We start from the raw sequence: 16,029 nt of genomic DNA, 5'->3' as shown, positions 1-16,029 counted from the left end.
GTCTACCACTTGCTGAAACTGCTGCCAGTCAACGTTGTGGTAATCTTTCCGGGTTGGTTGCCGCTGCGGAGTAACGGAAGCTCCAACCTCCACAACCACCGGATAGTGATCAGAACTCAACTCTTCAAACACCTCAGGATGAGCCACGTTCTCAGCCATATTGGTAATGAAGAAGTCGATGATTGAGTGATTCCCAGACCGAGCCACCCTCGTTGGACGATCCGGACTCACAACGTTGTAGTATCCGTTTTGCAGATCGTTGTGCAGAATCACTCCGTTCCGATTCCTCCTGCTGTTGCCCCAAACTTCATGCTTCGCGTTGAGGTCACCAGCGATGATGTACTTTGCGCTCCGCCGTGTCAGCTTCTGGATATCGCTCTTCAGTTTTGCTGCTGAACCATCTCTGGCATTCACCTGACGTGGGCAGTATGCAGCAATGAAGAGTACTGGGCCAACCGAAGTGGGAATTTCCACCCCAACGGCCTCGATGATGTCCAGCTTGAAGTGTGGCAGCCGGCGTGGCTTGAGATCACGATGAACAGCGACAAGCACACCTCCTCCTCCAGAGGTGGTCCTGTCGAGCTGCGTCGCGATCTTGTAGTTTTGCAGATAAACTTTTTCACCGGGCTTCAGATGAGTTTCCGTGATGGCAGCTACGTCGATCTCCTTCTCGCGAAGAAAATCCACCAGCTCTAGGTTCTTCCTCCTAATGGAGCAAGCGTTCCAATTCAGCAGCTTGAGGGACCTACGATCCATACTGGATGACGAACGAGGTCAGCACTTCAATCTGCTGGGTCTTGGTTTTGCATCCACGCAGTGCAGCGGACATCTGTTTGAAAATATTGAGGAGTTCGGTTGAGGTGTAAAGATCATTACCATTTTCCTCAACTGCTGGTTCTTGGGTTGGTCTTGGCTCCTGGCTGAAGCCCGGTGGTGGCGGTCTCGGCTCCTGGCTGGAACCCGGCCGTGGATGATTCATCTCAGCTCTCTTCCTGGGATCCAACGGCAACGGTGCCAAGTTCGGGACCTGGCGTCGCGGTTGAAGAGGTGGAAAATTTTGCTCCACCAGGGCTGGGGGAGTTCTACGACGCTGAGGCTGATTCTTCGTCGATGCTTGCTGCCGAATTTTCACGAACTCAGCTCTCTTGGGGCACTTTCGGTCGGTTGACGAATGCTCACCGTTGCAGTTGAGGCACTTCACCAGCGAATCTTGGATGCACTGGGATGTGATGTGCGCATCGGTACCACATTTGGCGCAACGACGCTTTAGGTGGCAGTTCTTACCTCCGTGCCCGAAGCCCAGGCAGTTGAAGCATTGTGTGACGTCACGATGCACTGGTCGGTATCGCTCCCACGACACGATAATGTTGAAAACCGCTCTGATTGCCTTCAGCTCAGGAAGCGTCGTCGATCCCTTAGCCAAATGCAGCAGGTAGAGCTGGTCACGGTACTTGATGTCTTTGTTGCGTCGGCTCATTTTGTGCACGGCCAACACATCCAGTTTCAAAACTTTTAGCTCGGCAGCTAATTCCTCCACTGGCATGTCGTACAGACCTCTGACGACGATTTTGTACGGCTTATCCATGACGACATCATGGGTAAAGTACTCCGCCTCGTTTTCGGTCAAGTAATCCTTGACCAGTTGATAGTGCTGCCTGGATTGCACCAGCACCTTAAATCCGTCCTGACACAGACGAATGTTGCCTTGGAATTTCCCAGACTTGATGAGTTCAACCAGCCCCGCTCGAAAGTCGATCGTTGCTGCTGATTGCCTCACATAAAAAGGAGGCAGTTTCTCCTTTCGCTGTTTCACTTCATTCTCCTTTGCTTCCGCTACCTGGTCCTCGTCAGGCAGCCCAGCGAACTTGTTGTTCTTCAAAAGCTGCTCCTCGTGCGATGAAGAGTTCTCCTCCTCCTCATCCATCGGTACAGTACCGTCGCTCTTTTTCGTCTTTTTGCTGTTCGATGTCACTTCCAAAAGCACCTTCCTTTTGGAAATTCCCGGTTTTTGGCCATCAGTTGAGGCCTCAACCTTCCTTTTGGAAATTCCCACTTTTTTGCCTGCTTGAGCCGCAGGTAGGGCAATATTGCCGGCGTTTTGCGCCGGGACGCGACGAGTCATGTTGATTCAGACAACCTTCACCAACGAATGCTCGGATAACAATGATTTTCAATTATGGGCGTATTATACATCTGAAAGAAAACATTAGCATTAGACATTAGATCTTCAAGTATCCTGAGAAAATTTATTAATGAGCTTGAAATAAAACAACACATACTATTTAAGATGTTGAAAATATTCCAAAAAAAATTGTGTCCACATAGTTTACACATAGTCCACATAGAAACATTCACCAAAAGTTGCCCTCACGTACGCTTCAAAGCAACTTATTAATGAAGTAATTTCTTCTGATTTTATCTGACGGGGGCTGCTCCCGTAACCTCCCCAGGCCAAAAGCCATTATTAAACGACACACACATAAGGCAACCACAAAAGCCACCATCCCGTGTTGCTAATCAAGACGCAATGACCATATTGTAGACTTCTTCTGTTTCTTTAATAAGACTTAGTTGTCGCAAAATTTCACGCGTGGGATAATCATATACAAACTGCGCCTGCCTGCCAATGTAAACTACTCACACGAGAGGTGTACACCATTTTTTCTGCACCTGTTTTTCTTTCTTTTTACCTTTTGTGCTCCCCATCATCCGAGATGGGTGCCGTCGTCCCTAAATTGCGCGTGTCGTACCTGTTTATGTTTGCACTTTCATTTTTCATGTAAGAGAGAGGAGGCCTCCTCGTAACATCAACACAGCAAGCAAGTTAGTGCAAACAATAGTCTAGTCACCTTTGCGACGCCTCGGTTGCACAGGTTGACGTTCTGTGTCAACGAAAGAGACAACACATAAGGGGGAATGGTCCTAATTTGGACCTGTGAACCTACTTTAGACCTATTTTGACTTTTCGTACATTTTTCACATGAATTCTTCAAAAAAAAAACACTTCAAAAAGGTTCAGTAACTTTAGTCATTTTACCCTAAAAAAATAAACAAAAAACTGCAAAATTTATTTGGCACAAACACGCCAAAAGAAGCGCGAAGGGCATTAAATTAGCCGTATGAAAGCAAAAACCGGCGTGGCATGTCTGTGTTCGGTTTGTTCAAAAGTGACACACGCCGCCGTGGGAAGATGCGACGATGTTACACACCTGGCTCCGATTGATGCATGCAGTTGTAATTCGCACTCAAGTCACTGACTTGTAAGGGGCGGTTTTCCATTCCGCAGAGGAAAAATTACGACAATTGTTTACATAGGACGCACGTCTTGCCTACCCTTCATAATTATCTTATAATACCCTTTTATTAAATTGATATCGGAATTGGGTTAGACGCTTTTAAATTGATTAACTGAATCTAAGATTTGTTGACCGTTAGTTAGTAAATTTTTGTAGTGTCCCAGATTATGCCTCTACGCATTTTTTTACAATTTAAATGTTGATGGTGCCATTTTATAGCAGAAAATGTGAAAAACAAGCAAAAAATTGAAAAAGTTAGTGTAAAAACATGAAAAAAATAGATAGGCAAAATGTAATGATAAGAGGTGATTAAAATACTAAAAATAAAACAAGAACAACATAAAACAAGAGAAGTAAAGTTTTTCGTTTGGCAGTAGAGGGTTAAAGTAGTACCAAAAATTAAAATTTTCTAGAAATGGCAAAAAAAATATTTAAAATACTTTCTTTTTAATCAATATGTTTGTAATAAAATGAGTCTAAAGATATACCTATACATAACTTTACCAAAGACAACAATAAAAAAATCCGTTCTCATGAAACATTTTAAATATTTTAATAGCTAATTCATTAGAAAAGCTGCCAACGTTGTATGGAGTCTTTTATGGACAAACTAACGATGCAAAACGTCTTTTTTTCATAAGGTTTCAATTTCAACTAAATAAAAAAATAATAATTTCCAATAAATTTGTTCATTCTTCGTAGGATTTTTCAGCAATTCAATATGGTAGTTTTACTCAAAATTTGAATATTTCCCAAAATTGAACAGGAATTACTATACAGCGATTACAAGTCAAACCTGCAGGATCCAAATCAAAATTGCTCCAATTTTGCTCAAATTAAAAAAAAAAACAAAACAATGAGACTCTTGTTCTTTTTGTTTGGTGATTAGGTGGTCATATTCGAAATGAGGTGGCCCAAAAATTGCGTTTTTCACGATTTTTGCAGAAACACTTTTTCACAACAGTGGAAATATTCATGACGTTGCAATGTTTGTCAAACATTCTGAAAAAATCATAGAAAATGTTCTCAGCTGTGAGATTTTTGATCCCGAACCCTTCAAATCAGCCATGTTTTTTTTTAAATTTCTTAGTATTTTTTATTAAAAGACCAACTAATAGAAAACTAAAATATTACTCAATGATTTTATTTTAATGAGAATAAAAATAAATTTTAAAATCCAAATTTCATGCTCTACCGTGTATATTACCTTCTTCCAACAAAACATCCAACTACTGGGAATCCCCTCGGTTGGCACTGAGCTGTCCCCGTCGGGGCTGTTCGTTTTGCGGTCATTCCGATAAGCATTTTATAAGACGATTTGTGCTCGTGATTCCTGTGCAGAAGCCGGCGGGCAGCAGCCTCCTTCGGTGGTGACCTTTGCGGGTGACTAATCCGGCCAAAGTCCACATTTCCCTCCAGCCGAGATTGAAGGGATGATGAGCACTATGAAAAATATTTTCTGAAATGTATTTTTTTTTAATGAAAAATTTAACGGGATCATTTTATTTCTATATTAAATTGTGTATTGCTTACATTTTTATTTTATCGTGATAATTTTTAACAGTGCAAAGGTCAACCCAATCAACACTATCTCACTCTGGTTTGTGTCCTTTTCGGCCGGGGGTTTCCCATTTCGGTTCGTTCTGGTTTCTGCGCCGAGCTTATGGCTCCCATCGTGCATACTTGAATGGTTAGGGTAGAAAAGCTTAAAATCTTAAAGTTTTTTCAGCTCAAATCTTTTCATCTGTTTCAGCATCTTAAACCCTGAAAACCGCATACATTGTGGTCAACAAAAAAGGTCGGAGCACTTTAATCGAAAGTATAAGCTTGAAAAAGAAATATTTGCGTGACTTTTGAGTTATTTGAGCTCAAGCCAAGAAAGAGGTTTCGCGTGTTTACCTTCCCTCGTGATGGCATCCAACAACTGCTGAGGTAGGCTGCCAAATTGAAATTCTGCTTAACTCTGGCACGCGCGCGCGGCTTAGTCGGGGCGCATTTCTCCTAGACGAAAAAATGGAAGAGCCTAAAGAATAACAAACCTCGCCCGAGCACAGTTACGACGGCCTTGGGTGAAAGCACTCTCACTCCTCCCCGTGATCTGGTCAATGAACATCATCAGTGTGAGGGTTGGCTGTTGTGTCATTGTTGGGATTCTCTTTTTACTTTCGTGTGTTTTTGCAACTGAATTGAAAATCAACAGATGGTTTGCTTTTGAAGCTTGGCTCTTCTTTAATTTAATTTGTAAAGATTTAATTTTTCAAATTCTCTTTTCCGAGAAACACAAAAATATTTCAAAATTATGCATGCTGATTGTAATAGAACATCAACATGCAGATTATAACATTGTTATCCTAGTTCAATCAGTTCCTTCTATCCCCCACTCCAATTATCCACAAAACTCAAGCAGAGATCGGATCGTTTTAGGTAATTCTGATGAATCATTATCCGTCTTTATTGGCCATTATTACGCCCGCTCTCCGGGAGGTGCGATTTAATATCTTCGCGCAACAAATTCTTCCCTCAACCGAACCGCTTCGCAATGCCATGCCAAAACCTCACCCGCAAAATTGCTCTAGAGAAATGGAGAAAAGAAAACGCAAAACCAAGATAAACAAAAATTTCGCTTTCAAATTACAAACAAACCACCGACCGGCATCTGCTGACTCTGCTTGCCAGCAGAGGCTAGAGGGTGACGATTCTCGAGATTTTCAATTTCCCGGGAATCGAGAGTTGAATTTGGCCATTTCCCGGGAATTCCCGGGACCCGGGAGTTTTTTTTTTACTATGCCAATAGTGGCAAATTTAAAAAGAAAAGTATTAAATTCATTATTTATTCCTTAAATTAAGTATCCTCATAATTTTGAGGAACTAAATAGTTTACTATAATTGTTTTAAAATGTTTACCAATCATAATTCGCAATGAGTGACTTTTCAAATGTTGCACAAACTTGTTCCATGAACTTCTTATTATTAAATTTTTGTGAAGTAAAAACATAGCTTATATATAATTTCCCAGTATCGAGATTTTTGCAATATGTTAAATAACGACTCAAAATAACAATTTAATTTTTTTCTCATCCTTTTTAAGGTCAACTGTAAATTTAAATTGAAGATATATTTACAGTTATCAGGAAAACCGGAGTATTCACAATTGGCGAACCTTAACTTTACAAAGATTACCGCTCCAGAGTTTTTTTTTTCCAAAAAATATAATGTCATATTGAGGTTGACGTGAAACATAAATTGACATCGCTTTGACATAAAAAAAGAAATTATATTGAAAATTAACTTAGGTACCTAGAATTAAAAAAAATATGAGAATTGCTATGCTCGAGAGAAGATATGGAATTTGAACTTATCTTGAAAAAGCTTTTACTTCTTAGAAATAATAAAAAAAAAAATATTTCTAGAGTTTTTTTCATAACGTCCTATAAATACTCTGGATTTATAAAAAAAACATTAAATTTCATTTCTGGGGTGTAACTGCAGAGTATGTTTCAAGGTAAATTTTGGGGTCATCATTTTTTGGCTTCTCTAGATTATAGTTATTGGAATTTTTGACAAGTTAAAATAAAAAAAATAAAAAAAATATATGAATAGGAAAATTAGAGAAGCATTGGTTTATTTGAATTAGAACATCGAACATTAAACACCCAATGTTACAAAACAATTTTGAATTTTTCAAATAATTCTTGATTAGTTTACATAATTTTGCTTCAAAATTTATATGTTTAAAATTTCCCGGGAGTCTCGACCGAATTTCCCGGGAATCGAGAAGTCCAAAAATGGTCGATTTCCCGGGAAATTTTTCCCGGGAATTCCCGCTCGTCACCCTCTAGCAGAGGCCAATGCCAAATCTTTAGACAAAATGTGTTTGCTCATGCCTCGCGAATCACGTGTGTGAATTTCCCACTGTGTTAAATCAATTATTTAAACTGGGTTCAGTTTGAAAAAAATGAAAAATAGCATTTGTACGTCAGTTTAGATTCAAATTGACTTATTTTTCATACTGTTAAGCGACACTTGTGCAAACAAACTATATGTTTGATCAAGTGTCATGCACTGAAAATATCATTACAGCTTGCACTTTTGTTGGGTTAAAATGACATGTCGTTTTTTACCTTTTATTAGCTTGTTTTAATCTGCAAATCTTGCATGTCATTTATTACTTTACAAACAAAAATGTCGAAATTCTAAATTGGCGGAAAAATTTCTGTATTTCATCCAAAATTGCAACTCTTCTGACGGAATTTTGCCACGTGCAATGTGAATTGTAAATTCTAACTTACTTTTTCAAAAGGTGCTATCTACATAAAAAAGGTGCATTGGTTAAAAAAAAACTCTAGAAATGATGATGATTTTCAATATGGGGAATGGACTGCGTTTTTTTTATCGATAGCATTTTTTTTCATTTTAATGAAATTCCATCCATCCATTTCACAGTTTAAAAATCACAAAAAAGCTAAAATTTACATCTTATTTGTTCAATTTTACTTCTTCCACAAAAAATGGTATAATATGCACGCGTCCTTGTACAATTTTTCTGCTCACAAAGAATATTTCATCAAATTCAATATTTAATCGTTGAATAGTGGAAAGGTTTAACATGTATATTAGCTTTACATTTTGGTCAAGTAGTTTTCCTATACTGATGGACTACATATTTCTGCGTGTAAAGTTACATAATTTTTCACAAAATAAACCTGATAAGTGTAAAACTTAATACTACAATATTACTTCTGAATAAAATATTTTTCTTTTTTTTCATCAAGCTTACTTTTTAAACGACGATATCTTTAAACTGCTGATCAAATTTTGAATATCAAAAGTTTCAAAAATGATCTTTGTAGGTGACTACACAGTAAAAAAAATCTGTGTAAAATCGCATACAAAAGCATGCACATCACCTTTGTGAGCAAAAGCATGTAATATTGTATGAGAAAACGTGTACACAAAAAGCATGTACCGCAGAAAAAAATCGGGTCTGGGACCATCCATAAACCACGTGGACACTTTTTTGGAAATCTCGACCCCCCCCCCCCCCCTCGTGGACAATTGTCCATACAAAAAAAAACTGTTTTGTATGGAGCGTGGACAATCGCCATACAAGCACCACCCCCTCCCCCCGAAAGTGTCCACGTGGTTTATGGATGGTCCCTCTGCACACTCCAAAAATAACATCAATCCGGCGAGAGTCATATTCAGATTACCAAGTCCGCGCCCCAACCCACTCGGCTATCTACTCGACTGTAAAATTTTTTGGAACATGTCATTTTATGGGAAAAGTCTTCTTTTCGAATCTACATTGACCCAGAAGGGTCATTTTTCATTTAGAGCAAAATTTTTCATTTTACAATATCGTGTTTTTTCTAACTTTGCAGGGTTATTTTTTAGAGTGTAACAATGTTCTACAAAGTTGTAGAGCAGACAATTACAAAACAATTTTTTTCGTAAAATCGCGATAACTCATGATGTTTATAAGCAAACCCCATATCAAAATTTTTGTAATTGTCTGCTCTACAACTTTGTAGAACATTGTTACACTCTAAAAAATAACCCTGCAAAGTAAGAAAAAACACGAAATCGTAAAATGAAAAATTTTGTTCTAGATGAAAAAATGACCCTTCTGGGTCAATGTAGATTCGAAAAGTACATTAAATTTCCCATAAAATGACATGTTCCATTATTTTTTACAGTCGAGTAACGGAAAATGGCAGAGTTATTAAAACTTTTTTAGTGTTTTTTTTTAATGAAAAATACGTTTTTTCGAAATTCTGAGTACGCCATCAAATCGGGCGTACAATTTTACATAAATTTCCAAATTTCTATCTCATCACCGTTTCAGGCTGCAAATTATTGAAAAACACCTCTTTTTTCGCATGCTCAAAAATGAAAGGGGTCGTACCGCCCCTCCGTCACGAGATATCAAAAAACGGACCTCGGATTCGTGATCAGGGACAAAAGTTACCCCTTAGGACAAAGTTTCACGCAAATCGAAGAGGGGTCGGGGCAACTGCTGTTTGAGTTGGCGGAGAATTACCCCCTGGGTGCTGAAAAGACAGAATGCGTAACGTGTTTTTCGAATGCTCCCAACTGCTCCTCACTAATACAAGTGCACTACTGCTGTAAACATAAACAAAGTAGAAGGCTTTGTTCAAGCTCAAGCGTGACTTTTTTTTGCTGCTGAAGTGACTTGTTTTGAAACATTTTGGATCTGTTGATGTTAAAGTTTTTGCTGAAATATTAAGTGCTTCGCGCATTTTTTGTTCGTAGACTAAACGATGGGTGGCCAAAAGATGTTTTTTTATTATCCACGTGACGAAAAATTGCGTCAGAAGTGGGTGCAATTTTGTGAACCAGAAGAACAACCGAATGGAAGTTCCGAGATTATGTATCTTTGTATCTTAAGATTTATTGACTTCGAATACCTCAAAAGTTCGAGTCATTTTTTTAATCCTGGCAAAATAAATTATAGATCGATTACAATACTTGCCACTTCTTGGTATCATTTTGCAAACAGTAAATTGGTTCCTCTTTGACAGTTCTAAATTGAGGCCGCTTTGCGAACCACTATTCTGCACCCAGATTACCCCTATTGACTTTCATATGTTTATGGGACCTTTTAAAAAAAATTCAAGGAATATCAACTTTTAGATAATTTTGAAAAGAAATAAAATCCTCAAAGACATTATACAGTTATGATGCGAAATTAAAAAAAAAATCTGGATTTATGATTTTTTTTTTTGTTATCTTTTTTAATGTGTTGTCTAATTTGTCGAAATTTTAAACTGTAAATATTATTCAATTTCATTGAAAATGGAAAACTAAGCGTTGAAATATGTATAACAGTAAAGTTTCAATTCTTTGTTTCGAGTTTTTTGATGAAAAATAGTAGTCTATGCAACGAGTTGCAAACATTTTTTTTTTCAAGTTTCAAAAACAAGTTGTAACGACACAACAACTTTTAGCAATACCGGAACACCCTTTGAATTTGTTTTTTTTAGTGAAACGAATTTTTAGTGCAATTCTTTTTTCGGACCTTAGATTTATTTCGATTCGAAGTTAAAATGTAAAGTATGCAGAAAGATGCTTCCGCAAAAAAAAATACTTTTAAGGGTTCTTAAGAAAATTATTATATGAAACATGCGATTATTATAATCCAATTTTTTAATTTCGATTTTTTGGTCAATTAAACCGTTTTAAGAGAAATTTAATTGCAATTTTAAAAGAAAATAACAAATTGAAAAAGTCCTCCTCTAACTGTAGGATTGTAGGAATGATTATTTGAAAAGATCATGGAACTCCCCAGAGTCTATTAAATAAGACATATCCAGAGTTTTTTTTTAAAAAAAAGGTCCTATAAGCTATTGTCATTCATATATTTATAGGACCTAATCAAAAAAAAGTCGAGATATGCAAATTCAAAATCACACATACTCACGCTCCTGCGCTCATCTTAAATGCATCAGTAGCAGTTCATAACGAGAGCAACAAAAAAAAGTGTGCTCTTTGTAAAAACTGGATGAGATGAGGGTTGAACCTTACGACGAATTGAATGAGTGGCTGCGCGCTCAGCAAAGGTCAAACAAGAAACAACCGCGGTGGGCTGCCTTGCTTCACATTAGATTACATGGAATTTCACACTGACTGATCAATTTCGATTGCATCACGTGGCTGTTTTCTTGCTAATTGAGATAACATGGCTTCTGTGGTGGGAGCGATTGGTTGAGTTAGTTCCTATTAGTGATTTAGGTCGTTGAATTGTGACTAGTTTTGGAAATTTCGAGTTGATTTGTTTGCATATTTTTTCCTGTAACTAGCATCTGATTAAACACACCTGCAAAAAAGGTAGCTAAAGTTAACCGGTTCCCATGAAATTGATGATCAGAAGAAGACTTAATTTAAAATTCCAAACGCACCTTTAATTTGCGCAAAAAACCTCACTAACTCACCTCTCTTCTCTTTTTCTCTCTCTCTCTCTCTCCGCCAGGGTTGGACTGATTCGGGCTCGGCTGGCCGGGGCACGATTCGCCAAGGCCGATGTTCTAGTCTTTCTGGACGCACACTGCGAGTGTATGCCCCAATGGTTGGAGCCGCTGCTCGAGCGCATCCGGGAGTCCCGGACGAGCGTGCTGGTGCCGATCATCGACGTGATCGAGGCGAAGAACTTTTTCTACAGCACGAACGGGTTCACCGACTTTCAGGTAAGGCAATTTATCAATCAGTTAAAATCATCAAACAATATGATCTTATGAATTTTTATAGAGTAAAATATAAGAAAACATCATAACAATTTTATCTAGATTCTAAAATGCAAAATCATAACAGATACTTTACGCATTTTTGCTTCGATTGCATCTTCAAAGTTTACTAAAAATGTTGAAATTTTCAACAAATTGGCAATGCCAGATATTTCTGCCCCTGCTGGGCATAGCTCAAAATCACAAAACATATTAAAAAAAGAAAAAAACTCAAAAATGGTGTGAAAAGTAAAATAAAAATGGGTTATTTTTCTGAGTTTTTTTTTTTTTAATTGCCTTTACTATTTTTGAATGGACGAAACAATTACACAAATTGGCTTCTTTGGTCACAGAGTTTCAAAGTTTAAGGCAAATAAAAAAAAAATAATTGATGGCTGAAATTTTGGAGAATTCTAGATTAAATATTTATTAGGTCCTATTTGGGAATATAGGAAACCTATAGCACATAGGTTGTTATGCCATTTTACTCTCGAACTTTCCTTATTTTTTAAGCTATAAAACTATTTGGACTTAAACTTTTTGTTTCAATAGCTCCAATACCTACATTTTTTTCTAGAACTAACAGTTTTAAAAGTTTTTATCCCCTTCTCCCTCCTCCAAATTGTATTTAAATTTAAAAAAAAACTAATATTTTGCTGAAAAAAAATCTTTGACAAATGAAATTTTAATGCCCTCACCTGAGTTATTTTTTGCCTTCCTCACCTATTGAGGAAAGGCTGTAAAATCACTCGAAAAACGAACTTCTTGGATAGGCCACGTATACCCACCTTCACGTATACATATCGACTCAGAATCACCAGCTGAGCAAATGTCTGTGTGTTTGGATGAACTTAGAGTTTTTTTTTTCTCACTCACTTTTCTCGGAACTGGCTTGACCGATTTTGTCCGGGTCTGTGTTTTTGAATCCGTCTTCAGGTCCCATTGGAGCAACTCTCTACGAAATCGGCCAATTTCGACCATTTTTATTTTTTGTATTTTTTGATTTGGCTCAAACTTTGTGGGGGCCTTCCCTATGACCAAAAAAGCTATTTTGCGTCATTGGTTCACCCATACAAGTCTCCATACAATTTTGGCTGCTGTCCATACAAAATGGTATGTAAATATTCAAACAGCTGTAACTTTTGAGTGAATTTTCTGATCAATTCGGTGTCTTCGGCAAAGTTGTAGGTAGTGTTGAGGACTTTTGAGAAAAAAATAGGTACACGGAAAAAAAATTGCAGATTTTTTATCAACTTTTTTTTCACTAAAACTCAATTTCCCAAATACGTATTTTTTGATTTTCGAGATTTTTTGATATGTTTTAGGGGACAAAAATCCGCAACTTTTGAGCCATAGAGAAACATGGTCAAAAAATCTGCCGCCGAGTTATGAATTTTTGAAAAAACAGTGATTTTTGGAAAAAAAATAGTTTCATGCAAAAACAAGTTTGACATTATTTTTTAATGCAAAATTGAATTTGCAATCGAAAAGTACTTTACAGATTTTTTGATAAAGGGCTCCGTTTTCAAGATATAGCCACCGAATGTTTGATTTTAGCGAAATATTTGCAGTTTTTCAATTTTTAAAAATAGTGACCATGAGTGACCATTTCTAAAAATATTTTTTTTGAAAAGTTCAGAAAATTTGCTATAAAATTGTCTAAGAGACATTGAAGATTGGACCTCGGGTTGCTGAGATAGAGCCGCTTTAAGAAAAAGAAACACGAAAATTGAAGTTTTCCTAATCTCACCAAAATAACCCACCATTTTCTAATGACGATATCTCAGCAACTAATGGTCCGATTATCAATGTTAATACATGAAACATTCGTGAAATTTTCCGATCTTTTCGAAAAAAATATTTTGAAAATTTTTAAATCAAGACTAACATTTTAAAAGGGCCAAACATTGAATATTACGCCCATTTAAAATGCTAGTCTTGATTTTAAAAAATTCAAAATATTTTTTCGAAAAGATCGAAAATTTTTACGAATTTTTCATGTATTAACATTGAAAATCGGACCATTAGTTGCTGAGATATCGTCATTAGAAAATGGTGGGTTGTTTTGGTGAGATTAAGAAAACTTCAATTTTCGTGTTTCTTTTTCTTAAAGCGGCTCTATCTCAGCAACCCGAGGTCCAATCTTCAATGTCTCTTAGACAATTTTATAGCAAATTTTCTGAACTTTTCAAAAAAAAATATTTTTAGAAATGGTCACTCATGGTCACTATTTTTAAAAATTGAAAAACTGCAAATATTTCGCTAAAATCAAACTTTCGGTGGCTATATCTTGAAAACGGAGCCCTTTATCAAAAAATCTGTAAAGTACTTTTCGATTGCAAATTCAATTTTGCATTAAAAAATAATGTCAAACTTGTTTTTGCATGAAACTTAATTTTTTTCCAAAAATCACTATTTTTTCAAAAAATCATAACTCGGCGGCAGATTTTTTGACCATATTTCTCTATGGCTCAAAAGTTGCGGATTTTTGTCCCCTAAAACATATCAAAAAATCTCGAAAATCAAAAAATACGTATTTTGGGAAATTGAGTTTTAGTGAAAAAAAGTTGATAAAAAAAATCTGCAAATTTTTTTTCCGTGTACCTATTTTTTTCTCAAAAGTCCTCAACAATACCTACAACTTTGCCGAAGACACCAAATTGATCAGAAAATTCACTCAAAAGTTACAGTTGTTTGAATATTTACATACCATTTTTGTATGGACAGCAGCCAAAATTGTATGGAGGGAGACTTGTATGGATGAACCAATCACTCAAAATAGCTTATTTGGTCATAGGGAAGGCCCCCACAAAGTTTGAGCCAAATAAAAAAATACAAATAAAATCCATTTCCGGTTTTTGTAGAGAGTTGCTCATAAGTCATATTTTCATACCATTATGTTTAGTAAAGTACTTCAAAAGTTATGCTAAAAAAATGATTTTGACTAAAGTTTGCAAGATTGTAAAAAGGGTGATTTTAGTAATGCTATGCATTTTTAGAAAGGTATTTGAAAGACCTTTCAAACGAAACCAAAACATTGAAGATCTGATTACTCTATCAAAAGTTATTAGCACTTAAATGTTATTTATACACTTTTTAGAGGCCGGATCTCACATATTTCGACGAAAACGTTGTCCGGGTCTATTATGCAACCTATCTTTGGATGGGTAATCAAGAGATCTTTCCAAAGAGTCCAAAACATTGAAAATCTGACAACCCTATCAAAAGTTATCAGTACTTTAGTGTTTTTATTACAAATTTTTAAGGGCCGGATCTCAGATATTTTGATAAAGTAAGTGTTATTTATACACTATTTTGAGGCTGTGTAGTGTATTCACTTTATGAATGTGAGGAAGGCACTAACCACCTAAAGGTGGATTTAGTAACGTTTTTTTAATTGCTATGAAAAACAAAAAAAAATCGAGTGGATTCTGTATTTTTCCTTTTTCCGTTTCTCCCTCGCTCCCGCAGATCGGTGGCTTCACCTGGGACGGCCACTTTGACTGGCACGATGTGACGCAGCGCGAGAAGGAGCGCCAGAAGCGCGAATGCTCCGAGAAGGACGTGGCCATCTGCCCCACGTACAGCCCCACGATGGCCGGCGGGCTGTTTGCCATCTCGCGGGACTACTTCTGGGAGATTGGCAGCTACGACGAGCAGATGGACGGGTGGGGCGGTGAAAACTTGGAAATGTCGTTCCGGGTGTGGCAGTGCGGCGGCACGCTGGAGACGATTCCGTGCTCGCGCATTGGCCACATCTTCCGGGACTTTCATCCGTACTCGTGAGTAGAAGGGAGGGGGGGGGGGCTTTTGGTGGAGGTTGGCGATGCTAATTGATTTAATTTGTTTTTTTTTTTAGATTTCCAAATGATCGTGACACCCACGGCATCAACACCGTCCGGATGGCGACCGTCTGGATGGACGATTACATCGATTTGCTGTATCTCAACAGACCAGACCTGAGGGTAAGCAAAAAATACTATAACCAAAACAATGATATGTTATGAAAATGGAAAATAGTTGATCAGTTTTTAACAGAAAAAGTCAAATTTCATCCAATTTACTGTTTCTCACAATTTAAACAAATTATTTTGCAAACCTTCTGTAAAAAACTTGTCTGCTCTTTTCCTACTGAGCGCTTCCTGCTACGTGCTATAGGAAAACACTTTTTTCAATTACTCAATTTTCACCGATAGATTCTTTTCATTAATAATTAATTAATAATTAATTAGCAAGCGCTATTCAAAAAAACAAACGCCCTGCGTAACCTGACTTTTTGCCTATTCTCGTCGAAGGCTGACGAAACCCGAGCGAGAAGCGAAGACAAATAAAGAACAAAGACCTACCACCAACACCACCAGCAGCGCGTGTTAATGTGAGCCAGTGATGCCAGGAGACTTCCTCTGGAAACGCTACTTTTTGTTAGTTTTAGTCTGTTTCTAAATGTTTGTTTCAAAAAACATGAACTGGCAGCCACAAAGAAAAATAAATAG

General features: G+C 37.2%; 1 protein-coding gene across 1 annotated transcript in view; it reads left to right on the top strand.

Moving 5' to 3' along the window:
• LOC120413254 (polypeptide N-acetylgalactosaminyltransferase 1) overlaps nucleotides 1-16,029 on the top strand; it is a 45,509-nt gene that overhangs the window by 22,547 nt on the left and 6,933 nt on the right. The window contains exons 2-4 of the mRNA XM_039573983.2: nucleotides 11,287-11,500; nucleotides 15,008-15,318; nucleotides 15,396-15,501. Of these exons, the coding sequence (XP_039429917.1) occupies nucleotides 11,287-11,500; nucleotides 15,008-15,318; nucleotides 15,396-15,501 (631 nt within the window). The remainder of the gene's footprint in view (nucleotides 1-11,286; nucleotides 11,501-15,007; nucleotides 15,319-15,395; nucleotides 15,502-16,029) is intronic.

This window comes from Culex pipiens, chromosome 3, assembly GCF_016801865.2.
Source record: "Culex pipiens pallens isolate TS chromosome 3, TS_CPP_V2, whole genome shotgun sequence".
Lineage (NCBI taxonomy): Eukaryota > Metazoa > Arthropoda > Insecta > Diptera > Culicidae > Culex > Culex pipiens.
Note: the sequence above shows the minus strand (reverse complement) of the source record. Positions and strands in the feature narration are given on the sequence as shown.